The sequence below is a fragment of the Leuresthes tenuis genome, unplaced genomic scaffold (genome assembly GCF_036924035.1).
Source record: "Leuresthes tenuis unplaced genomic scaffold, fLeuTen1.0.hap1 SCAF_7, whole genome shotgun sequence".
NCBI lineage: Eukaryota > Metazoa > Chordata > Actinopteri > Atheriniformes > Atherinopsidae > Leuresthes > Leuresthes tenuis.
Genome location: NW_027325361.1, coordinates 19,372,362 through 19,397,623, shown reverse-complemented (window position 1 = coordinate 19,397,623; position 25,262 = coordinate 19,372,362). Strand labels below are relative to the sequence as shown.

Genomic DNA, 25,262 nt, shown 5'->3' with positions numbered 1-25,262 from the left:
TATGTATTAATGATGACGTGTAGTGGTACAAAGTACTCGCATGAGGATTTTTTTATACAGAAATGTTTCTAATTTTTTTTTTCCTCTTTCTCTTTCTTTTTTTTTTTTTTTTTTTATTCTGTATGTTCTTACTGGGGGTTGAGGTTCCTGAGACTGCAGTCTCACTGTGTTTCTGCTTCCAATAAAACATGAAAAAGGATATTCGTGTCTTCTCTTGTCCGTCAGAAATTAAGCTGCAGTCTTGAATTTCATTACGGGGCTGCTTTTTATTCCAGTCTTCTCTACCTTTTCTAGAATAAGTTATCTACATCCCCATATCCAGCGTTAGGATAGCTTAGATGTGCATTGTAGACAGAGCCTACACCCTTCTGTACTATGCATACTAATCTGCTGATAAGCTGTTTATTTCAAAACATTTGTGCTACCAAGAATCAGAAACTAATTTAATTCACAACAGCTTGTGAAAGTTATTTAAATTCCATAGTTTAGGTGTTAAATTTGCACAATCAGTGTGCATTTGCATCTAATGTTTTTTAAGCTTTGCGCAGGAAGGAGATCTTGAGAGAGTCTGGGATGACTAGCTCCTCGGCGGTGAGGACGGGTGGAGGCAGGTCAGGGAATGTGACAGGGAACACTCTCCTCAGGTCCATCAGGAGCTGTGGAGGATGCTTGTCAGAGCGGCCTTTTAGAAGCGCCTGAGGACAGTAAAGATAGAGACCACTGACACTGTGACACTATTCAAAATGAATGAACACATCAAACCTCACAGCTGCAGACAGTACCTGGACGGTCCGGATGAAATTCAGAGTGACCCTTTCATCGAGATCACTGTGTGGAGTGTAGAGGGTCAAAATCTTCACAATCTGTGGAACAAAATAAAGACACCGACAGGCAATTGAACACATCAAGTACAATGCTCAAAGCCTAATTCTTGCGAGGACAACCCAAAATTGAGCAACAGACCCACCTTCTGGCTGGAGAGGGCGGTGCAGGTCTGAACAATGGCCTTTGCGTCCGCCTCGGTCTTTTTCCCCACCTGCAGCAGCTGAGCTGCCTGGATGAGGGGCTCCAGTGTGGCCACAGCGCCCCCTGCCTGCACACCTCGACTCCGCAGCCACTCTTCTAGTAGGCTCACATTGTAGCTAACAGACAAGACAAAGGGGATTTTATGTGAATAAAAATGTGCACAACAGCACATAAAGGAGAGGGAAAGCATATTATTAACTCTGCTTAATCAGCTCCATTTGGAAAAACTTACTTAATTAGATTTTTAATGTAGACAAAGCTATTTGTGGTGAAGGTAAAATGTGACAGTAAAGGAATTAACTGTGCAATATGATGTAAATTAGGAGTTTTTCTGGTCGAACCACACAACTTTTCTCAATGGAGACAAATCAAGCAAGGTGAGAGCAAACTGTTTTTTACTGTACTTATTCAAAAGGCATCATGGTAAAATTCATCAACACTGACTGATGACCGACCCAGAACAAATTATCTAAGATATCAAAGCTGAAGTTATTGCTTATGTGCACATTTATCTGTGTAATGTTTTCTACCGTATTTGAATGCCACGACTCCAGGAGCACACGTCTTTCCTCAGCAGCAGGTTGTTGAGAGCACTCGCACAGATGAGGTAGGTGAGCTTGCGGAATGCCTGCTCTATCAGACTCTGGGGCACAAACTGGCGGGTCAGGGCGGTGTGAAGGGCTCCGAGCTCCCTCAGCACAGAGGCCATAGTGGGAGCATCCACTCCCACAGGCCTGGGGTCAGAGCCCGCTCGCTTCCTGGACACTCCCAGTTTCACCCCCGAGCCCGACAGACCCGCGATGGTTTCGCTCTCAAGCAGGGCAGGGACTGAGGATGAGAAGGAGGAAGAAATAAGGAGCCATGGAGGGAAGAGTAAGTAAGCAGCATCAGAATTGTGGTCTCTGTAAATTTACCGATTATGTTTTGTAGACGTGTCTCAGTGATGGAGAGAAGCTGCTGGTAGGCCTGGATGCAGAGGTCACTCAGGGTGCGGATCAAGTCGCTCAGGTCGACAGTCAGTGGAACCTGTTCATCTAAGACAGTTCGTGCTACCCGTTTTGGGCAGTGGTGGGTCAGCAGGTCGTGCAGCAGACAGATGTTTTTCAGCCACAGAGCTGTCATCTCTACATCGTTAGCATGTTTCTGCAGAGAAAAATGAGATGAGATATTCACATGAAATAAAGCTAAACCAATATGGTAGCTATTTAAAGAAAAACATCTCAGTGACGATATTTGTATACTTTGTATAAACTGTGTATCTGTGGCACATGGACTCTCCCTTGTGAGCCAGACTGTTGAGAATGAGCACGGTAAGGAGGACACAATCACTGAGAAGTGTTTCAAAGTTAGTTGCTGATGTCTTTTTGTTTGTGGCAATCTGCCTGACATGATGTGAACTGCCCTCACGCACTAAACTTCAACCATATGGCGCATGTGGAGGGTTCAGAGGTAAGGTTACCTTCAGAGCGGCCTTCATGGCGGTGACAGCAGCGCTGCAGAGCGAGCGAGCACGGGCTTGCTCTCCGCTGCAGTCGACCTGACGGACACAAAGGAAGAGCACGCTGGCAGGCAGACCGGGAGGTAGAGACAGCGCGCTGTCAACACGGATGTCTGAAGCGAGAGCAGCCGTGGCAGAGCCGACAAGGCCAGGTCAGATTTGTTAGCAACGGTACAGAGGAGTCAGTTGCAACAGAAATTCCCTCCTGTGAGTCACATCATCCTAAGTGATGAGGCTACAATTATAGAAGGTGATTCCAGGAGTGATTTAAAAGTGACAAAAAAAAAAACCCTATCACAATACCTGATAAGCTACATGGGCTACAGTGTAAAAATGTGTTAATTTTCTAACAAAAACGACAAAAAAATGTTTATTTCACAAATTCCAGTGTTCAGAAATAAGATCTGAAAACTTTCAGAAAACGAACCTAAAAAGAACACATTACATTTCAAAACATTTAACTTTCTCAAATGCCACTTAATATTTTTCCTCCAGTGATGTTGTATTGCAAAATGGTTTGTGATTTTTTTTTCCTGATATATTGTATTCAGCACGATCTTGAATACAATGCATCAACTGTAAGAGCTTGTTCAAATATTTCTTTCTACAAGAGGCCTAACTAATAAACAAATAAAGCTTCAGTGTTTTCCTTTTGAAAACCTAACCAACGACAAACAGCAACTAACAGGACACATCCCTCAATTAATTTCTATAAGAGTCTCACCTGTGATGAGGTTCTTGATGAGTTTGGTTTCATCTCTTTTCCTGCATTCCAGCAAACCGGTAACTGCTGCTGGCTTTGGCTGATGTGGACAGGAGGCCTCTGAGGTCAAAGGTGCTGGGAAAACTAGAAAGTAAATACCTCAACACGAACGTGACTGCGTGAACAGTTGGAGTTCATTGAATCCATAGACAGCCAGGGAGCTGGAACCTCACCTTGTGTCAGGAGTCGTCTGAGTGACGCAGTGTTTCTCAGCTCCTTCAGCTCCCTCCTCAGCCGCACACACTCGTGCTCTCTGGCCTCAAGAAGCTTCTGGAGTTCCTTTTGCAAAAACACGTTTATATTGCGGACTTTAGTCTCATATCATAGTGTGGTCAGTGTTTTCATTCAGCAGAAAGTTGAACAAGTTTTCAAAACTTCCAGGTTTAACAATTAAGAAAATACAGAACCACATTGCCCCTGCTTGAGAGGAATTGGTCATTTTTTAAGGTACTGGGAGCATTACGCTAAGTATAAGAACATGATGTATTATGAAAACATTGAAAAAAATCATAAGAGATTGGTTAACACAGGCTGTGACAACATGACATGAGTATCTGGTGACTTCAATAAATCTACACCTGTGTCTGTGCAGCAGAGGAAGAACGAGAGCTCGCTCGACCCAGCTGACACTTCAGAGCCTCCAGTTCCTCCTCCCACTGACTGTGCTGCTTCCGCAGCTGGCTCTCCAGAAACCTGGCTCAGACAGAAGGACAGACGAAAACAGGAGGACAGGTGAGTTTTTGCACAAATTCTAAATCATCAGGAAAAGGAACCGACACGTATGAATAAGTGAGTGGCGGCAGACTGACTTGTTGGCCACTCGTACAGCATCATAAGCATATTCCAAGTCTTCTCCTTTCATCTTCACTGCCGGTTCTTTGGCCACATCCATCCTCTCCATCAGCTGGTCCTGTCAATGCAAACATGATGCAGCGTAATGCTTCTGCTGATGGCTTTAGATTCATGCATCTTCATGAAATGTCCTGTGCAAAACTTTTAAGAAAAGAGGTGTTTTTTTTATTTTTTTTATTGCAGTCCTTATATTTACTCACCAGTGTTGTTTCAGAGTTCCAAACTGAGAATCTCCTCTCCAGACCGGGAGACGTCACGCTGACTCTGCGCACCTCCTCCGGGGAAGGAAAAGCAGATGCAAAGGGTGACCACGAGAGCGGGGTGAGAGACTGGGGTGACAGTGCAGTCGGGGAGGGAGGGAGAGGCTCCAAGCTCAGGCTCTGGGTGGAGTCACTTCTTCTGTGGCCCTTGGTACGCTGCGTAGCAAAGAGGAAGAGGACGTGAAGCAAACAAGCTGCAGTTTTAGAGCAAAACCGTGTTTAAGTGCGTCTGTAACGGCAGTTATAAACCTCAGTGAGCAGACTCATCTCCCTGAGGTTGTCATATCTCTGCTCCAATCTGGTAAACTCCCTCAGGAGTCCCTGATACTTGGTCTTCTCCTCATCCAGCTCTGCCCGAAGAGTTGCACTGGACTGCGACACAGCCTGATGCACACACTCTACACTCACAAGGACACACACACATTGGGAGAAAAAAAAGATAGAAGATACAAAATGTGACGAGGAATAAAATTGGCAAGGAGAATCATACAGTCTGATGGCGAAGTGGAGGCCAACCTTTCTGTGTTTCTTCTTGCTCAAGCAAGCGAGCAGAAAGATCCTCTTTCTCTTTGTAAACATTGTCCTTCTCTTTCTGCAGAGCCTGCAATTCCTTAAATAAAGACACAGAAAGATGAGCAGTTAAAATATTTGAAAAATCTAAATTTCTAAATGGTGGATGAGTGCAGAAAAATGCATCGTGTATCTCAGGTTGGTGAACTTGCTTGTGTGAGTCTGAGGATCTCCTGGGTAGCCTTCTCCTCAGCTCTCCTCCTTTCCTCCACCTCCTTCTCACTGATAACAGGTGGAGGTGGAGGCTTCTCCTGTTTCTGGCTCTCCAGTTTCTGTATGATCGCCCTCAGAGCCTCCCGCTCAGCAGTTGCAGCCTCTCGTTCCATGTTAAGGGTCTCTCTCAAAGCAGCACTCTCCCGCGCCTGGACGAACACAAAATCAGCTTTATGACGCAAAACTAAAATGCGATTTCAGAATTGAATCCATCCACAACTCTCACCCACCTCCTGGTCCGCTCTCAGCTGAAGCTGTATCAGTTTGACTTCCATGCCCTTGTTGAGCTCTCTGTACCTCTCCACTGAGCGGGCCTCAGTCTTTAGTTTCAGCAACTCCCTCCTTGCGGCCCTGCGGCGCACGCAGCACTGCATGAACACCACTGCCGAGCGCACCCGCCTGTACGCCCGCTTCGCCAACCACCCACGCACACTCGCCTGGAGCATCACAGCAGCCCTCTCCGCCAACAACTGAGGTGAAAGAACGTGGACTTAGCACTTCAAATCGGTCCAGGATATGTGCATTCAGTCTTATCACATCAGAGCACTTCCAACATTAAAAAAAAGTGAGTAAAAACACCCTCTGCTTTTCATTTGTCAAGGATCAACTGCAGGTAAACAGGTTGAAAAAGCTGGCATTGAATGCTGACCTGTCCATATCTGCGGCGGGCCAGTGTGCCCCTGGTGAAGGCCTGAATGGTGAGGGTGGCCTGTCGGATCATGACGAACATTTGTCTCACCACTGCCATACGGTAGGTCTTCTGGATCACTAAGGCAGCCTTAGTGTAGCGCAGCGTCAAAGCCAGCCTGCGGCCATATGACAAAGAGTTCCCCAAGTTTAGTGCAGGATGTCAGTTTGTGATGTAAAACGATGAACTTCTCACAAAAATACAGCCACCAATTCCAAATACAGTGAGACCTTTTTTAAAATGTGCAGAAAAACAGACTGCAATGATCTCATAAACCAACCTTTTATTCACACTAGAACATTGAAAACTTTCTACAGAAACATTCTATAATAACAGGTCCTCAAAAAGGTGGGACAGCGGCATGTTTACCACTGTGTAGCATCCCCCTCTTCTGTTAACAACAGTCCATAGACATCCTATATTGATGTCTCTTGTGCACAGAGATGTCTCCAGATTCTTTGAATCTTTTGATATTACGTGTTGTACATGATTGGATATTCTGTGTTGGCAATCCCACAATTTGTAGATGCAGTGTTTTGCAGATTGCTGAACCTCTGCCCATCTTGACCTCTGAGAGATTCTGCCTCTCTAAGGTGCTCTCTTTACACCTTTCTTATCATATTACTTACCTGATGTGTTGTTGTCATTTGAAATGTTTCCTATGCTGTATTGTGAATACAATATTGGTTTATGAGATTTGTAAATCCTCACATTTCGTTGTAATTTGAATTTTGCACACATCTCAATTTTTATGGAACTGAGGTAGTACCAAAAAAATCACAGAATGGACACTGTACGTTAGCTGAATCAAAACATTAGTCACTGTCAGTTAGACATAGTAAATAAATCATTACTATCTAATTTATATAGCAAAGTCATTTTTCTGCAAATATATGACCAAAACAATTGCCAGATTTTTTCACCGGTTCTAAAAGTAGATAAACAAAAATAAATAAATTAGATATAAAAGACACACAAAACCTTGGACATCAATTTAGAGAGGAAAATTATTCAGCCTGTAAGTCGCAAAGTATGTGCACCTTTGCTTTCTTTATCTGGTGTAGCAATAATGTTATGCAGAAATGCAGAAACTTACAAGCACAGCAGGGATATATAGACAGAGATAAAAATTTGTCCTCACCGTCTGGCCAGAGTTCCTCTGCTGTATCTCTGTATGGTGACAGCAGCCCAGAAGATATTGGTGTATCTGAGGCGTGCCAGCCATCCTTTGACGTGACTTTGGATGATCACAGCAGCCACACGCAGCCTCTCAGCTCTCAGCCTCTCCAGAAGAGCCACTTGACCTGCCCGGAAGAACACTTTGGTCTTTCCAAAGCAGTACTGGTCCGGGTCCGGGATGAGGTGAGGCAAGGCCTGTCTGCACAAAGCCTGGGCCAGCTCCTGATTCTGAGGCCCTCTGAGCAGAGCACGATACCTGCTGAAGAACTCCTCATATGTCCATCTGGATACACAGATTAAACAACATGAATCTCCAAGAAAAACTTTAGCACCCTTTAGTCTCTAATCATTTGAAACATGAAACTGTGTCATCATTCCTTGGATTCTAATTCTACAGTGAAGAACCTTGGAGTTATTTTTGACCAGAATTTATCATTTGACGCACATATAAAACTGGTTTCTAGGACTGCCTTCTGTCACCTTTGTAATATTGCTAAAATCAGGAACATCCTGTCTCAGGGTGATGCAGAGAAACTAGTTCATGCATTTGTTACTTCAAGACTGGACTACTGTAATTTTTTATTAATGGACTGTCCCACATATTCTCTGAAAAGCCTCCAGCTGATCCAAAATGCTGCAGCCAGAGTTCTGATGAGAACTAACAGGAGAGATCATGTTTTAGCTTCTCTTCATTGGCTCCCTTTTAAATTCAGAATAGAATTTAAGATTCTTCTCCTCACATATAAAGCTCTTAATGACCGAGCTCCATCTGATCTTAAATATCTCATTGTAAGATATTTTCCAAACAGAACACTGCAGGTTTACTTCTTGTTCCCAGAGTTTCTAAAAGTAGAATGGGAGGCAGAGCCTTCAGTTATCAGGCCCCTCTCTTGTGGAATAAGCTGCCAGTAGATGTTCACTTTTAAGATTAGGCTTAAAACTTTCCTTTTTGACAAAGCTTATAGTTAGGGATGGCTCAGGTAATCCTGAAACATCCCATAGTTAAGCTGCTGTAGGCTTAGACTGCTGGGGGACCTCATCTGTCACGCCTTACCTTTCCTCTCTTTTCCCCCTGTTTAATTTCTCACATGATATTATGTACATGTGACATTATTGTGGTTATTAACTTGTGTTTCCCTGTTCCAACAGATGTCCTTTGAATGGTGTTATGGTGTTTCCCCCCCTCTTTTCTGTCTTCTCAAACCCCAGCTGGTCGAGGCGGATGGCCACTCTTCCTGAGTCTGGTTCTGCCAGAGGTTTCTTCCTGTTAAAAGGGAGTCGTTCCTTTCCACAGTCGCCACAGGCACACTCAGGACGGGAGATTGGACTGAAGACAAGTTTCAGTGCAATCTGTTGCTTTCCTTAGCTAGGATATTGTTTTTTTAATTAGCTCTATATGAATGAATTGGATTATTTTGAAATTAATTAATTGGATTTCATTGGATTATGATTACAATGAATGGAATTCCAATTGGCTTGAATTGAACTATTATTTAAGTGCCTTGGGATGACAATTGTTGTAATTTGGCGCTATATAAATAAAACTGAACTGAATTGAATTGAGACTTTTAACTTCTGATATCTTCCTTCATCTGATTGTCAGGACGCTACATTGCTCAGCTAATAATGAAACATCTGTAAGAGAGTAAGATGTATGTCTAAGGTAGTGTGCAGTACCGGGATGGATAACCTGCTGCGCTGATACGAATGGTCTCCAGCACCCCACAAGCTCTCAGCTGCTGGACTGTCCTCTTAGGATCAAACCTTAGAAGCAGAGGATGTGATTTATTGTTAAGTGTGCACAATGCTAAAACACACCTTCTAAGACACAAGTAGCTGTGAGGGAAAGCCCAGTGAGGACTCACATAAAAGGCTCTTTTAGGTCATTAGGTTTAATACAGCGGACGTAGTGAGGGGTTGTGCTGTTCAGAGTGTCCATTAACATCTGTAAGGACTGACGAAACTGACAGACACAGAGGCAAAGCACCATGAGTGTGAGACTTGATGAAACTGAATCAAACAGCGGTGAGCAAAGGAAGAAAGAACAAACATCTCACCTGGAAGCCAACAGTTAGCTTATGTTCTCTGGTGGCTCTTTTCCCTGAGCGAACGCTTCCATTGGCTACAGAAGGCCCATTTCCCTGCTGGTGGAACAGCTCAGCCACCAGCTCAGACTGATGACACACATACATATGTTGGTGACACGCTGCTCACTTTATACAAGTCGTATGGGAATGTGAGAGCTTCTTATTGAGCATATATCTACCTGACTTGCTTTGAGAATGTTAATGAGCTCCTCGAAGACTCTGTCTCGATTCTTGTCTAAAAATCCATCGCATTCATATTGCACCTGATTTAAGGGGGAAAACTTTCTGTTCAAGCAGACATACTGAAATGAATTACATGTAACTTTCATTAAGCTGTAAACTAACTAAGGAGAGCCAAATAAGAGATGCAGCAGCTCGTCACTAACTGTGTCAGCAAAGTGCAGAACGATGAAGGCGGTGTTGGACATGCGAGGTTTTCGAAAATGAGGATGGGGCTTGCTGGTCAGGTGTTGGTCGTACAACTTGCGGACCCAGCTTTCATCTGAACCCTTTGGCATCTGGATCAGATGAAACAGAGGAGCAATCATCACAGGCACTAAAGCTTTTGAGATCATCAGTTTGGAACATGCAAAAAAAAAAAAAAAAGAACAGAAACAATACACAGACAAAAAGATAGATAAAATATTTATGAGGAAAAAGAGGGACCGACCCTGCACTCCTCGTCTAACAGATCAAACATGCCCAGTTGTCCCTCTATGAGTGTGATACACTGCTGATTGTCACTGAATTCAATCCTGTTCCACTCTAGCGCCTCCCGGACGTACTCCTCCTGCTCCAAGTGGAACACGTGCTTCAAACAAACACAACACACACATTTAAATGTTAAAAACCGAGACAAAATTTAATGCAACTGTCTCCGGGGGAGAATCTGTGCCATGCACTCACTTTGTATTTAGTATTTACCTTTTGTTAGAATAATGTCTGGTATCTACCATGACCTGATGGCACATATCACAGCCCTTATCCCTCTGAGCAAAAGAAAACATCTAGTCTATTCTTTAGTTCTGATACGGACTGATGTTTTCTGAAAATATGAACAAATGCAACTCTCCCTTTCTGCCGGGCTTCAGCTCTGCCTCTAAAGCTCTTCTCTGCAGAAGACACTGTCAAGTATGAACAGGCTAGTAACCTTGGGAACTCTAAAAGTATAAGTGATTGGCCGTGTGTTGAGACTCTTCCTCTCTCTGATTGGTTCTTTTCATTCAGGCACAGTGGAACTGTAATTTATTCGTATGAATTTATTGTCTCTCTATCGCTGTCAGGGCGAAGTGACAGTAATAGAACAATAAGGTGAGTTCCAACATTTGGTTTTAACATAAACACTGTGCAGCTCCTGTATGGTAAATGTCAATATAAAAAGATGAATAGATGCCCCCCTCCCCATCCCAGCTGTCATTGTGCCAGAGACAGCTGAATGATCTCCCGAACACAAACAATTAACATAACTACATTTATAGCATTTATACTGTAATCATTGAACACATTTTTTAAACGCTCTGACAACAAAGCACAGAAGTTATAGTGCTGAATTTAGATTTTGAAAATTGTTACGTTAAATAGAACTTAACAAGACAGAGTAGCTCTGACACACGCGACACAAACACACAGACTGCCCGAAAAACACAGAGGGGGAAAAGTGTCACATAACTCACCCTGTTAAACTGCTGCTGCAGTTTTTCATTGGCATAATTTATACAGAACTGCTCGAAACTGTTGCGCTCAAACGTCTCAAATCTGCTCCAAGAGAGACACTTGTCAATTCATTTTGAAGACGCACCAAAAGATATCAACCCTACACTGGACATTACCACAATCAACAGTTCAGTTGCTCACCCATAGATATCTAACACCCCTATAAAGGATTTGGCCTGTGCCCTCTGTGCCCGCAGGGCTGAGTTGAGTCTCTGGACTGTCCACGTAAACAGCTGACCATAGATGTGTTTAGCAAGTGCATCTCTGGCTTCTAAGGCCTGCTGACCGGACATAGGCTTCACCAACATTTCTCCTCCTATAGCGAGTCTGCGATGGCACAGCCAGTGGGCCATCTGAGATCCCTCAACTCCCAACAGCTTGGAGAAGACAGCCAGAGAGCGGTCCTCCGCCTGAGGAAGGAAGAGAGATAAAGAAGAAGAGGATTACGACTACTCTGCTATTTTAAGGAAATTTAAGAGAAGCAAAAGCAGAATATTTGTTACATCAATGTAACTCCGGTCCGAACTTCTCCCACTGGCTTGAATGTTGACGTTTCCCAGGTGCAAAACAGCTGAGAGGATCCTAAAAAGCTCCATCTGCTGGTCAGGCTGTACGCCTGCAAAAAAAAAAAAAAGTCAAAAGATTTTCTTCTTTTCATTCTGTGTATGTGCGGGTCCAGGCTCAGTTTACCAAGAACGGTTAAAGCATTGCGCGAACGCTCCAGGTCCGTCATGTCATCAGTGCCGGGTATCTGCATCTCTCCTCCCTGGTTAGTGTAGCGGAACTGCTCAGGTGCATCTGTAAAGAACCACACATCACACTTAGACTGCCAGCAGTGTGGACGTTGTACACGTGACAGTCTTTTGGGGAGAGGCTGAAGGAGTCAGTGTGACTGTGTCTCACCTAGTTTAAGTGATCTCATTTCAGGCAGTTCTCTGGAGGCACACAACTGATAGAAGATGTGGTAGTTTCTCTCTGCTGATGCCTGACACACACAAATAAGCATAAAGTGACAGCATTCGTGAACATTTGCATAACAATGCAAGAGAAAAATGTTCCATTTTTAGACTAATTAGAGGTTGATTTTTCCAGGAGGCAGCAGTGGGGGAAAACTCACCTGAAAGACGACCCTTGACTTCTCCAGCAGATATGTCCTCATGTTTGCCCCGATGATGTCCCCCTTCCTGCCAAAGCCGATCTCAATGTACTTCCCAAACCGACTACTGTTGTCATTTCGAGTGGTTTTAGCATTCCCTATGGACTGCAGACAAAAAAAAAAACAAAAAACATGATTTTGTTTGTAACTTTTACAAAAAAAGAAAGAAAAAAAAAACATACCAGGAAGAAAAAAAACCTTAGTCCTTCACCTCCATGATGGGGTTGGAAGCCAGGACCTTCTCCTCCACGCTGGTCTGCTGTGCTGCTCCTCCAACCACAGCGAAGTACCGCATGGTGAATTTGGCTGAGATGGTTTTCCCCGAGCCTGACTCCCCACTTATGATAATAGACTGGTTTTTCTCTTCCCTAGACACACAGATCGGGTTACTAAAGAGACCCGCATAGACATCAGGTTGTCATGAGATTACCTCCTCACCTGGTCATGGTGCGGTATGCTTCTTCTGCCACGGAAAAGATGTGAGGCTCCATGTCAGTCATATCCTGACCGCTGTAAGCATCTATGACCTCCTCCCCATATATAGGCAGCTGTTCGTAGGGATTGATGGCCACTAACACAATACCTGGAGGGACATGTAAAGCAAGTAATCTAACTACTGGAGCCTTGATGTTGAAGACAGATCTTAGCAGTATAATCTTTTAAAACAAACAGAAAATATAGATTAAAATATAGATCAAATTTAAAATTGCAGAACCAATAGTGTTCATGACAAAATCTTAGTGCAGATTAGTGCTGTTCCATCTTCAATCCTTCACTCCGCTTTCAGTAAAACTAAAATGAATAAATGAATGATAAAATAATGAATAGCCACAGATGAACAGGTTGCATCACAGAATGCTCAAACCCTGTTTTCAGAAGTGTTAAAAATTTACAAAAAACTGTGAAAAAAAACCCTGAAAATCTTCTTGAAACATGCACATTATCTTTGCAGGTAATGTGCAGTCACAGTCCTGTGAAAAATATAGTGCTTCGTTTGTCAGTTCTATGGTTTTACATACACTAATAAACTAACATGGCTTGTTTGGAAAGGATTTCAAGAGCCTCTTCTCTCTAAAAGCAATGTGGCATGTTTGTAAAGTTGCATCTGAGCAAGGCACAAGACTTCTGGAACATTATCATTCAGACACAGAACGCAGTGGAGATGTTTGTCCATAATGCACAGTGGGACGGAATTAATTCTGCCTGTGATTCACTTTTTACACAGTTGTTCGTCTGAGGTTGTGTTTATCTAATTTTGATGATCTGATGAGAACCAGATGATTTCTTTAAAAAGAAAAATGTAATGTCCTGACATAAAATCTTTGAATGACTGTAAATCTTAAACTAGTTCTATAAAGCATGGCAGTGAGGGAGTTGTATTCTTGTCTCAACCTTTGAGCCTCTGACTTATGGACTTTATGTGTTGTTATCATGCAAACAGAAGCAGACAGTAGCTGCAGTTTACTTTATCCGTGTCTCCACATCAGCTTTCTTTACGTCTCCCTCTGTGGGCTGCTTTGATCTGATCCTTCTTTGCTCACCGCAGTATGTGTAGATGCTGCTGTAGTCCAGAAATCGAACCTGGAGGTTGTGCAGCACAGCAGGCTCATGGAGAAAGCTGAGGGCTGTCAGGTCATTCTCGCCCTCCAGGATGTCTGGGTTCCCCAGCGGTGGGAGATCAGATGGGGACCCCACAGGGTAATGGACCTCCTATCAACGGTTGTTAAAGTTAGAGGTCTTTCGTGAAGCAAATATATCTATATTTACTGAGAAATTGGGCAAGTAAGCTTTTATGATTATGATTATTATCATCATTTACCCGTTATTTTCCAGTATGTGAAACTCTTTAGATTAAGAATCTCTTTTTAAGGGGAGCCTTGGCCAGCTCTGAGTTTCAGAATTATAGAAACATATTCAAAAAGGATTACAGGCATGTAGACTTCGTATGGAAATGAACAACTTGGCTTATCAAAATTACAAACTGCCAAAACAAAAGAAAAAGCTTGAGCGTTCATATTTGTCATTTAGATAAATGTGTCTCACATTTCCATCAGCAAGCTGCAGCAGTAGCTGTTCCTCTCCAGGCCTGTAGTCCCGCAGCAGCTGGGCTGAGGCCCAGACGGCATCTGGGTCAGGGACCCACACACTTGCCCCCTAACAAAGGAGCAGACTGTTACAGGTGTGCATCTACACGACTGTGTCAAGGTAAGTGGGAAGTAAATATTGCAGGATGTGGACACAATGTTGAAAAAAACAACTTTAATCTCACTGTTCAGATGTCACACTTCCTGGCCCCACCCGGTCAAAACATTTGTCACCCATCAGCATAAAGTGCTTCTAAACGGTGTTAAAAATTAACACTGGTCATCCTCTTCTTTGAATGCCCTGCATGGATTAGCCATTATCAGCTATTCTTTTTAGAAATCTTTTGCACATACGGAATAAGTTTCTACCTTCCGCAGACATTCAGTAGGTACTTTGACAGCTAAATGTGACACCTCCAAGCTTTGAGAAATAAGGATTTAAGTCGGGGCAGACTTTTCACGTCCAGTAACGACTGAATCGGGAACAAAGTAACTTTGAGACCTGAAACAGATAGCGTCAATTTTCTTACCTGGAAAAACTTCATATGTACAAGACATACAGGTACATCATTACTATTTACCCTAAATACAATTTCCCAAAGGACGCTAAAAAAAAAAAAACATAAATACACATAACACATACATATACAAATATATATGTATATATATATATATATATATATATGTGTGTGTATGCTTCTTACCTTTGTGTATAATTCCAGAGTTGTCATGTTTTATCCTTTAGACCACATATGAAGGCACCATTTTAGACTTCAGCCCAGGTAAGGTCTATATGTTCCTTTCAGGAGGACAACCGGTATCCCGTTTCTCTGCAGAGCCGCTTTCTGTCCAACTGACAGCATTTTGCACTTTGTCCAGACTCAAATAAAGACGCGTTTAGGTTAACAGTTAATCTGCGGGAGGCTGCCATAACTGGATGGGCACAGTTCAAACGGTCACACCCACTCGGGGCTGCTCCGTGTAAATTTGTCTTATGGGTTTATTTATTCCCACTGGGAATGCACACTTTTATTAATCAGCCTTTTTCATATAAAAAAATAAATAAAACAATGAGCAGATTCTGTGACATACTGACACATTTTAATAAGTAACAATCAATTTCATTTCAGCAATCAGCCTGCTGATGTTGTGAGGGGAATTTCAGGATTACAGCTGGATGCTTTATTCACTGCTCATCCAACAGGGATAATAAAAAAAAATTTAATTTAAAAAACCCAACAGAAGAAATCTTCCTCAGATGAAGGATTAAAACTAACAGTAATTTGCTGTCGCCAGTTTTGTGCGTGGGTTTAAGAGGAGGCAGCATGTGTGTGGCAACATTGACACGAAAAAAAAAAAAAAGGAATAATTTTTATTTATTTATTTATTTATTTTTTACAAAAACGGACAAAAGCAATGTCTTGTAACATCACTAAGCACCTAGAATGATGATGAAAAATAAAAACAACACTAAATGAACAACAAAAAGAGGTTTCAAGTCATTTTTCTCCCACTTTGCCTCACGGCATATATGCACATTTAAAAGCCTTTAAAATGACACGTCCTCTGTTTGGTCAACACCACTCAGACAATACAGCCGACGTAGATGATAATTACTTTAAAAACTCTTAGTCAACTCCGACAGACACACAAGCATTCAGACTACACCTTCTACATCAGCAGCATCAGCCGCCTGCAGGTGGGTCCCACGTCACATCGGTCTAGAAAAGTAGATCTACGACTGCCGTGTTGAGTTGCTCATGGAGCACACTGTGGGGTTTCCAGAGAGAGAGAGAGAGAGAGAGAGAGAGGCCAAAAGTACAAAAACATTCACTCCCAATCTGCCCAGGACTGAAAAGCAACCGAACTGACATTCTGCGAACAATGAATGTTTGGATTTGACATGATTGTCGCAAAAAAATTAAGTTCAAACCCATTCAGAACCTTTTAGTAAAAAATTACACTCGATGCTGAACACTGAAGTCGACACACTGTACGTAAATCACTTTTTACATCTGAAAGTTCATTTGTGTCTCTTCTTCTTTTTCTTCTGGTTGTTTTTAATTCTTTGCAAAGTTTCCTGATTTAAAAAAAAAAAAAAAGCACATGGGCTCAAATATGATGAAGGAGTCCCGTCCTGTTGAGGTTGTACTGGAGTGAGTCGGGTTTAGGATGACGGTTGGATAAGTTGGATGCCGACACCGGCAGGTGGGGGGGGGGGGGGGGGGGGGGGGGGGGGGGGCAGTTCTTTAGGGCCGGACTGGAAATGGGTTCCTACTGTTCACGGTCTTGTGAGCAGGCGTTGAACAAACCCCTTCGAGTTTTGACAAAACCTACAAGAGAAGGCAGATCAGCAATAATGTCAGATTTATTCTGCAGTTCTTTTAAATGCTTTTACATGCATTTATTCTGCAGTTCTTTTTAGTTGTTTGGGTTAACCAAACCGATCCCCCTAACAGTTTTTCCTTCAGCATCCCCACTCCGTCCCAGGCTTAACTGCTCTTTAATCACTCCGCTCACCTGTGCTATACGCTCTCCATGTCTTCGCTGCCGTTGCCCTCCTCCTTCAGAGGCTCTCCTTCGTTGGCAGCCTCCTCGACGTGGGCCAGCATGTCAGCCATGAGCGCCTCCTCCAGCCTTTTCCTCACACTGTACACAAGCTCCTCCTGTTTTCTGCACAGAAACGCAACAGGAAGTGGTTACAGCTGGCAGTAACAGCTGCCTTCAACGAAAAAACTGAAGCCATGACAAAGAGGAAGGTGTGCTTTCGCAGTGATGGTCACTTGCTGTGGACTGTGGAGATTCCAGCAAAAATTATCCCCCGTAAACAAGTTCACTCTTAGCTCTTAAACAAATTATATTGTGTTTAGATGTATGAAAGAACTAGGAACACAAATCACACTGGGTATTATTCCCACTGCCAGAGCTGTTATTTCCTGTTTATAACTGAAGGCAGACTTGTTAATAGTAGCTGTTTCTCCAGCAAACATGTTTGGAAATTCTGCTCTAAATCAACCTATCCAAATGTTTAAACAGGAAATTAACTTCAGAGCCTACTGTCAAAGGCAATTAACCATTTCCTTATCTATAGTGTGCAAGGCCGGTGTGACGTAAATTTCTTCCCTTCAGAAAAAAATCCAAACAAAACTGCCAGACAAAGGTTATCCACATCTCTACAATGTATTGACAGGACCATACCGGCACAATTCAACATGTAACAACTACATAACATACAAGGTTTTAGTAAAAGACAAATGTTTCTATCAGGGTAGTTCAAAAGAATCATAAAAATGGCTTGTTGCCACGGTTTCCGCATACAAAGGCAAAAACCAGGCACCCAGCCTAAGAAGCAGCTTGTAGAGCTGAACTATTACCACAGACATCACGGTGGTCACCATGTGGTAGCTGCTCTGTGAGGACCCACCTGATGTCCTCATCTGTGACTATGAAGGCTTTGCACAGCGGCTGGGCGGTGTTCAGCCACACTCCCGGGTTCTTTTCCACGGCCGCAGACAGCTGCCCGGTGATGGGAGCAGCGCTGGTGTGGAGAGCACTTGCTATCGCAGACAGGAGAGTTTTGTCTGTGCAGCCTGGACCGACGCCTGCGGGAGCAGCGGAGACGTCAGCGGACAATTTGCAACAAGCGCAGCACAGTTTGCGGCTGCCATGCTGTCATTTTAAGAGCTATCAGAATGGCACGCGAGTTAACGCCCACTACTTTACCTTGCAGGCCTTTTGGGAGCTCCATTGTTTTTACCAGCTCTTCTGCGATGTCATAAGCATTAAGACCGCTGAGTTTCTTCTCCCAAAACAGCTGTGGACAGAAGAACAATGTCAAAACAAATCTGCCGCCAACATACTCGGTCTAAAGTCTGGTTTGTGCCGTTTTACAGAAACAGCGCGGCCCGTTTAACGTTTGAAACCGGACCCTCCTGGTTACAGCATCAGAAACCCGCTTTTCTGGTTTGCACGGCATCGTGTCAGCAATAAAAAAAAAAAGTTCACCTGTCTGGGTTGATCAACAGCTTTCTGCGGATCGGTCTTTACTTTGTTGTTGGGATGGTTTGTAACCTTGGTAACAGGCTGCTTAAAGATGGAGGCGGTCTGCCTGACTGGCAGTGATGTGTTCAAGTCAGGCTTGCCCTTTGAAACGTGAACAGAAAGAAAGAGGCGGATGAGACCACTGAGAAGTAAAGAGAAAACCACGGGAAAGAATTTAGAGGCTGGTGTCAGCGCTTGGGAGAAAAAAAAACAAGTTTTGACAGCAACTATTTTACACATATTGATACGTTGTGTGCTGATTAAAAGCATCTAGCCAAGTTACAGATCATTCCAAGACGCTAAAAATGAGACCTTCATCTAGAGATCAAGAAGATAAGAGCACCGACTTCACAATTAGGACATGCACAACATGCCAAAGTATTGAATTAACCCGTTTGTCTCACCTTGTTCTGGTTGTTGTTATCATATCGCAATCTCTGACGGTTCTTGTTCAGCTTGCTCATCAGCATCTTCCCCGTGCGAAAATCAAAGGAGCTGAGGTCCATCTGGTTACCGAGGTAACGGGCCAGCTGAGGCTTGCTCCGAAACTTCTTCCCAGATGGACTGGCAAGGCAGATGGAGGCATGAGAAATCACGATCTTAGTACATTTTAATTCAAAATAAAATCATGTAATCTGCCGTCAAAACAAAGGGACGGAAGGGATGAGACTGAGACGACAGCAGGGCACAACAAGTCAAACATATCACACTTGAACAAGGCAGAAATGTGAAAACACGGACCACTGCGTGCAAAACCAGTCAAAAGCATAGAGAAAGAGGACACATCCAACTGAGCGATGACACTGACATCACAACACAGCACTTTGTGAAATGGACGCACTCTTTCAGGAACACTCAACCAAAGCGCTGCCATCTATCAGAAGCTGCACACGGCTTGGGAAAACATTACAGGAAATACACGTCATACACAGCACTGCGATTGACCTCCACAATGTAAACATGGCTTTACCAAATGTTTCAAGAGTGGAAACATTGTAGCTCCGTTTGAGGGAGCAGCATCTTTAGCCTGAGCGATGGTCAACAAAGGCACAACTGTGGGTGGATTCGTGCTCGGAGCTCATGCAAACGTATCTTTACGTCACACACCACAGTCAACACCAGTATGATAGTACAGTTAGCCTACCACAAACTATACAACCGACCCGCCTCCCCCCTCTCTTGCCTCTGTTCCTCATCTTGTTCTTCTGCTCTGCTAAATGAAAACAAATCTGGCGTTGTTGGTTCACTTCAGTGGGAAATAAAAAGAGTATTGACTGAGATTACACAGGGTTGCATTAATCAGAAGGCCGTGACAGGTTGCTACCACTAGCCTGCGAGACTTGATGAACTCCTTCTATAACTGCGAGAGGAGGTGGCCTGCTGGCCTTGTTGCCCTAACGCAAACAGACCCCCCCCCCTTCCCTTCCCAAACTTTATAACAACCACCGTCCGCCTGATCATACTCCTGTCTGTTTCCGTCCGCGAGGTCGGTGTATCGTGCAACTGTAGGTATTGCAAGCTCGGTTCGTTTAGTACCTAAAATAATAGACATCGCTTTTTCCAGCTGACAAACCCGACTTTCTGGTCACTTCTTCCATTTTCCAGCCTTTGGGGAGAGCAGTGCAATCCCACCTTTTCTTCTCCATTTCCCACGCAAGTAGCCAATGAATCCGCTAAAAGTTACTGCAAATAACCAGATAGGACTTTAGAAAATGTGTCGATTGTTTGGATGATAGGCCTATCGCCTCTTACGCTTTTGTTTCGACCATTTTAAAACGTGCGTCCCCTGTAATGGGATCTCCCAGCGAACGACACCACCTCTCTTTGTCGTCGCGCAGATCGCTCCGCCGCGTAGCTTAGCCGCATCACCACCTGTATGTCTCGCCGGGGCAAGACGGCTACATCCGCAAGGAAAACGGGGCAGCACGGCTACGTAAAGTCACCGCGAGGTATACGGAAAGGGACAGAAAAGTTGTGAATTCCGATTTCAGAATATAAGCATAGGTTTGTCCTGTCATCGACCATGTTTATCAGGGGTAAGCATATCACGGAGTTACTTGAGTCTCTTTGGAAAAAAAAGAAAGAATAAACTAATAAAAAAAAATCAAAATATAGATATATTTTCTATACATTTACTCTCTCTATTTCCACATTCTTATTAGACTATTTCCTCCCCTTTATATTTCCACGTTTATATTCAATTTCAACTTATTTATAGTACTACCACTTGTAATAAAATTAGGTTAAAATTATCTCAGGTTTAATCTCATGTAGATGTATATAGTTTTTGTGATGCGTTGTATGGGCCTTTAAATCTTGATTTCCATGAAACCTACTTTCTTTAATGGCTGAGAATATTGAATGTGATGAGATCATATGTATTTTCTTACAAACCTTAATTAACATTAATGACAATTATAACATCTACCTTTCAATCAAATAACAAAACACTTCATTTGTAAAAGTCAATCTAACGATTTCGTATTCATATTTGAATGTTTAGTGGTTGTAAGTGAGCCTAGTTTACATGCACTGTAAGGAACAGACTCAATTTCAAGCTAGCAAGCTGAGGAGAAATTAGCTCAAGCTAGGTGGAGAAAACAGCAAAAAGCAAAACCGAACTTGGCAAGCATTGGGAGGTGGGGACGAACTTGCTCACTGCCTCCCAGTCAAATGGGAGCTAACTGCAGAAGCCACTAGCTTTAAGAGTGCTGGGCTACATGGGGTCTGAAACCAGGCAAACCTGGGAGCTAGCAGAACAACCGTCAGAAGCAAAGCCTCCAATTGACTCACTTGCCACAGAAGCTGCTAACTCCAGGACTTAGTCCTGGTCCTAAACTTATCAGCCAACATGCTTCTAGTTGACCTGTGAACCCGCAGATATTTCAGGGGAGCCTCTGGTCAGTGCCCCAACTGCCTAGGGTTCCTGCTCTGCAGTGCTTTTGCTGTGTGCCGTAATACCAGGGACTGGACTACCTATGAGTTCAGTGGTGGAGATGGCAGCTCTGAGTGAGCCTGTTTTTTTTTTAACCTTGCAGCACCTAAATTGTTGAATGCACTGAAAGTGAATACATACAATTTTCAGTGTTTTGTTTTTTCTTTCCTAACACAAACTTCAAAATGATTTTTTAGAGGATTTATAACTGCTGGATCAAGACTTCAACTACTGTTCTTAAAATACAGAAACTTACTTTTAATAAACGTGGTGGGCATAGCAATTTACTTTTGGCCTCACAAAGAATAGTTTGGTAAAAGAATAACACTCAAGGTCAACTTTTTCCTGTAATATAACAAGCTTTGAAGTGAAGTCTTTAGTTTGAATTGGAATCGTTACGAAGTAAAGAAAGAAAATACAGTTACGGGCTGCAAGAAAATCAAATCTTTTTTGGTAATGGGGACTAAGACCCAATCCCAGTTCCTCCCAATGGACCTACCCCTCCATTCTGTATGAATTAAGTGACACCCCTACTGTTAGCAGTAGTGGTCATCTAGCCCTTCAAAAATAAAGGGGACCTTAGGATGGCTAGATGACCACTACTCCTAGATCTAAAAAAGTAAAAGGGGCACCTTATCCATACACACTGGAGGGTCCGGGCCAACGGCAGGGGTTGGGATCGGATCTGTGACGCGACGAGTCAAGGAATCAACAATATACCACAAGTGTTTGAGCAATGCAAGTAACCTAGATTTGTTTTGGTTGTCAGACTTTTATTTTGAAATCACCAGGGAACTGGACTTCCTGTTTTGTCTGAACGCTCGCGGCGACGACACATCAATGTTAACCTATGGGGAACATACATTTGACAACATATAGACCATAATCACGGGGCGGTAGTGACAACATCCATCAGCGCTGCCGAATGATCCAATCTGACAGATGCAGCAAATGAACACCGTCACTTGACGCGTATAAACTAAAATGCGCAAGTTTTTACGTAAGGTTCGTAAGACCGGAGAGCCGTTTCACCAAAATGACGACCGTTGTCATTCAGACTTGGAGCCGGCTTTTATCAATGAACAAAGTAGTTCTTGTCTATCAAACGCGCCTCATTCCAGAAGCATGTCATGCGTTTAATAAAGCTTTATGTACGCTATAAAAGGACCCGTATAGAAACAATTGCACCCACTTGTATGGCTAATCCCCCCCCCCCCCCCCCCCCCGCCCCCGCCCCCCCGTCGAAATACCACAGTATCGCCGCAATACAGTCCAGGTTTAAATGAACGTAGCAGTCCATGGCAAGAAAATCGAACCATGCAACAATGATGCTAAAGAGACTGACGTACGTCCTAAATAAAGACTACAGTAGTGCTATTTGTAGTCAACGAGACCGCAAATGCATTTACCTAATCGATGAAAAACACACTTTCCAGATTTTTGACGAATACGACGTATAGAGCATCAAACGCCATAGTTAAGACTCCTTGTTTGCGGCTGTATCATCCATTAAAATTATATACTTACTCGTTTTTATCCATCTTGAGGACACTATCTCGCTTTCTGCCTCTTGCTATGTTAAATCCCTTCTCCCCTCTCCTCTTTCAGTCCCCTCCCCCTCCGATGTTAGAAATGAAAGACATTATGCACGCAAATTTCGCAGTGAACCTCATAAAATGCGCACGGTGCCGGCACTACAGGTCTGCATGGACTTCACGAGACTTCAGAGAATAACTTTTATTTAGCACGTATTTTCAGTTACATAGCCAGATATTGCACATCATCATTTCAGAACATTTCACAGTACTTTTATGGTTAAAGGTTGGATCTGAAGCATATCCCGCTGTTTAAAAATGTCTGTGCAAACAAACGGGACTGCTTATGAATCAATCAAATACATACAAACCTCTCACCATGCAGTTTAATCAAAACATTTTAATAGCTGGAAATTTACAGAATACTTGGACACATTAGAATAAAATAAAGATTTATTCACATCTTGTTACATTGGATCAAAAACAGCATTTTATTTATTTATTTTACAGAGTGCATCCTGAAGTCCGAACTCTTAACAAGCCCTCAGTGACTGATTGTTGAGACAGAGCATCCCACTTAAGTCTGTGCTGTGTAAGCAATCCACCCATGTGCCCATCCCCAAGCTGTGGTCCTGCAGACAGACACATAGCCTCATTAGCAAAATGCATATAAACATGTCTCATGTATGAAGAAGAAAAAAAAAACATCACTTCGGTCTGACTCAGGGTGGTGGTACAGACAAAATATTGTGGATGTTATCTGGAAATTTCCGTTGCAGTTTTAGTATTTTAGTAAGATGGTACACCAAGAAAAAAAACTGACGTGACCAAAAATATTGTCATATCAAAAAGTCACATGTACAAAGTAGGAAAAAAAAAAAACTTTTTTAAAAACTTTTTTTTTTTTTTTTTTAATATAAACTGTTTTTCTGTGTGAAATCGTCTGAATTTTTAATACATTTTATATCAAACAAAAGCACAAAGCATCAACTAACAAGTGAGCAGCGTTTTTTATTTTTAGCCTCTGCAGACACTGGAGAGTTTCAGAAAACTGCCAGATGTGAGCAAAGTGACGGAACGTTTGACTCAGACGGTTTACCTGACGTTCAGCGGAGGCACCTGGCATGGCCTACGAACGCCTGCACCGCCTCTGAGCTGCGTGGGTGGGGCTAAAGCTCAGGAGAAATGCAACTGAACAATGCAAGCAAAGCGTGTGCGGGAAAGCTCGGCTACACATTCTGGGGGGGTACAAGTGACTCACATTCATAAATTTTCCTTTAGTCATCCGTCTTGAACTTTCCTCTAACGTATGGCACATAGTCTAGAATTAACCGCCAGTCTGTGAAGTGAATGAGCGCCACGCCGCCAACTGTTCCCCATGCAACCATATTTGGTACCCTGGATGGAAGAAAACAATGGGATCCCAAAGTGAGACAGAACTTTTAGCACACAAATGCAACAAACACTGTGTAAATCATTAGCAACTTGGGAGGGTTATTCTTCTCTATTCAGGGAACAAGGTGGTGTTGTGGGTAAAAAAAAACCTGAAGAAAGGTGGTGGAAACTTAACACTATCAATTTGGATTTCTAATTATTAGCTTTAAAAAAAAAATTACAAGTAGGTTTATGGAGACTTATAAATGCAAGTATGCTTGTGAAGAGTCCTGTGCTAAATGTAGTTACTTGTACAACAAGCTTGTAATTCATGAAACAATAACAAAAAATATGAGGCTTTTTATTTTACATTTATCTGACAGCTTTAATTAATAGTTGCTTCCAAATGAAGGATTATAAAAAAAATTAAAAACAGGACAACATATATAAAAACAAGGGATATACAAGATTGGCATACCTGCTGTATCCACTGATAAGACTTTTTTAAAAATATCAAATGCTTCTCGACCTGAGGTCTCCGCCCGCCGAAGGGGGCGCCAGAGAGTTGGATTTAAAAAAAAAAAAAAAAATTAAAAACGAAATTTGCGAACGAACAAAATCCAAAGCACGTTTACTGGATTCGAGAAATTCTGTGTTGGTAAAGCAAACCAAGAGCTCGTGTTTCAATGATGTACACGGGAATTAAATAATTACTTTGACAACAAGGACAGAGTGTAATAAAATGTATCACAATTGAGTATTATAACAGTTTGCACTGCACTTTAGACTTGCTGGCGGCGTCTATGTGCGTATTCACCGGGAATGTTCACATATTTCAGTTTGACTGATCTTGGCGAGTAGGCTGCTTATCAAGAAAGAAGAGTCGTGACTTGGAAATCTACATTTCCAGCCGAGAAGACGTGGAATAATTTAGTGAATTAAAACAGGTTTTATGAGTTTCATTTCAATTAAATCCAACTTGCTTTCAGTCATTTAAAACGTATTGAGTTCTTGATAGTTCTAAATACGTTTTGGAGAGAATACTTGTATCATTTAAAATGTAGGACTTTTTTTGTATATTAGTTACGAATGTGCATACTCCAAGTATGAGGTTAATCAGCTTTACAATCTTCCAAAGGGCAAACAAATCTGTGCTCGGCCAGAAGTCTGGAAAGTTCGATATCGTTTACTTTAAAGTCAGTAACATCCCAATTCCTTAAATCTTTGCAGGGTCCGTTTGGTCACTCATTTTCTCCACTAAATGAGGCGCTAATTAAAAATAGTAAGA

General features: G+C 42.7%; 3 protein-coding genes across 9 annotated transcripts in view; all 3 read right to left on the bottom strand.

Moving 5' to 3' along the window:
- Positions 1-33: 33 nt before the first annotated feature.
- Positions 34-14,820, bottom strand: LOC140312440 (unconventional myosin-Vb). The gene is made up of 34 exons (XM_072390278.1): positions 14,794-14,820; positions 14,049-14,159; positions 13,547-13,715; positions 12,444-12,588; positions 12,217-12,373; positions 11,967-12,110; positions 11,753-11,834; positions 11,540-11,647; positions 11,353-11,465; positions 10,991-11,259; positions 10,810-10,891; positions 9,807-9,947; positions 9,523-9,654; positions 9,316-9,399; positions 9,107-9,223; positions 8,915-9,012; positions 8,727-8,813; positions 7,012-7,332; positions 5,832-5,988; positions 5,413-5,652; positions 5,122-5,331; positions 4,916-5,009; positions 4,649-4,797; positions 4,340-4,555; positions 4,097-4,197; positions 3,866-3,980; positions 3,461-3,566; positions 3,249-3,362; positions 2,486-2,637; positions 1,941-2,169; positions 1,557-1,854; positions 968-1,142; positions 783-863; positions 34-695 (listed from the first exon to the last, which is right to left on the bottom strand). The coding sequence occupies exons 1-34, from the start codon at positions 14,818-14,820 to the stop codon at positions 534-536; spliced, it is 4,986 nt and encodes a 1,661-aa protein (XP_072246379.1). The 3' UTR covers positions 34-533.
- Positions 14,821-15,496: 676 nt separating this feature from the next.
- On the bottom strand, positions 15,497-22,682 carry mbd3b (methyl-CpG binding domain protein 3b). Of its 6 annotated transcripts, none has more exons than XM_072389738.1 (8): positions 22,593-22,621; positions 19,275-19,343; positions 18,535-18,694; positions 18,095-18,232; positions 17,813-17,903; positions 17,514-17,691; positions 16,610-16,762; positions 15,497-16,422 (listed from the first exon to the last, which is right to left on the bottom strand). In XM_072389738.1, the coding sequence occupies exons 1-7, from the start codon at positions 22,604-22,606 to the stop codon at positions 16,615-16,617; spliced, it is 798 nt and encodes a 265-aa protein (XP_072245839.1). In that variant the 5' UTR covers positions 22,607-22,621; the 3' UTR covers positions 15,497-16,422; positions 16,610-16,614. The 6 variants fall into 6 exon arrangements, with proteins under 6 accessions (XP_072245839.1, XP_072245840.1, XP_072245841.1 ...); XM_072389739.1 differs by having other exon boundaries at positions 19,314-19,343; XM_072389740.1 differs by lacking the exon at positions 19,275-19,343 and having other exon boundaries at positions 22,593-22,682.
- A 105-nt stretch (positions 22,683-22,787) lies between these two features.
- The window catches only part of LOC140312076 (cytochrome b-c1 complex subunit 10-like), a 61,057-nt gene continuing 58,582 nt past the window's right edge, over positions 22,788-25,262 (bottom strand). For both annotated transcript variants that reach the window (XM_072389744.1, XM_072389743.1), the window contains 2 exons: positions 23,862-23,998; positions 22,788-23,232 (listed from right to left, as the gene is read on the bottom strand). In XM_072389744.1, coding sequence (XP_072245845.1) covers positions 23,878-23,998 — 121 coding nt within the window. In that variant the 3' untranslated portion in view covers positions 22,788-23,232; positions 23,862-23,877. The remainder of the gene's footprint in view (positions 23,233-23,861; positions 23,999-25,262) is intronic.

What these genes read in the sequence shown, in the direction of transcription:
- mbd3b (XM_072389737.1), bottom strand. Translation starts at nt 19,776, where the DNA reads ATGGAGAAGAAAAGGTGGGATTGCACTGCTCTCCCCAAAGGCTGGAAA. An exon ending in AGCGATGTCTATTATTTTAG is followed by an intron (nt 18,695 to 19,666) that starts GTACTAAACGAA and finishes CTGCCTTGCCAG; the next exon opens with TCCATCTGGGAAGAAGTTTC. An exon ending in CTGTTGATCAACCCAGACAG is followed by an intron (nt 17,904 to 18,094) that starts GTGAACTTTTTT and finishes TTCTGTCCACAG; the next exon opens with CTGTTTTGGGAGAAGAAACT.
- LOC140312440 (XM_072390278.1), bottom strand. Translation starts at nt 14,820, where the DNA reads ATGACAACTCTGGAATTATACACAAAG. An exon ending in TGCAGCAGCAGTTTAACAGG is followed by an intron (nt 9,948 to 10,809) that starts GTGAGTTATGTG and finishes GTTTGTTTGAAG; the next exon opens with CACGTGTTCCACTTGGAGCA. An exon ending in ATTTCATCCGGACCGTCCAG is followed by an intron (nt 696 to 782) that starts GTACTGTCTGCA and finishes TACTGTCCTCAG; the next exon opens with GCGCTTCTAAAAGGCCGCTC.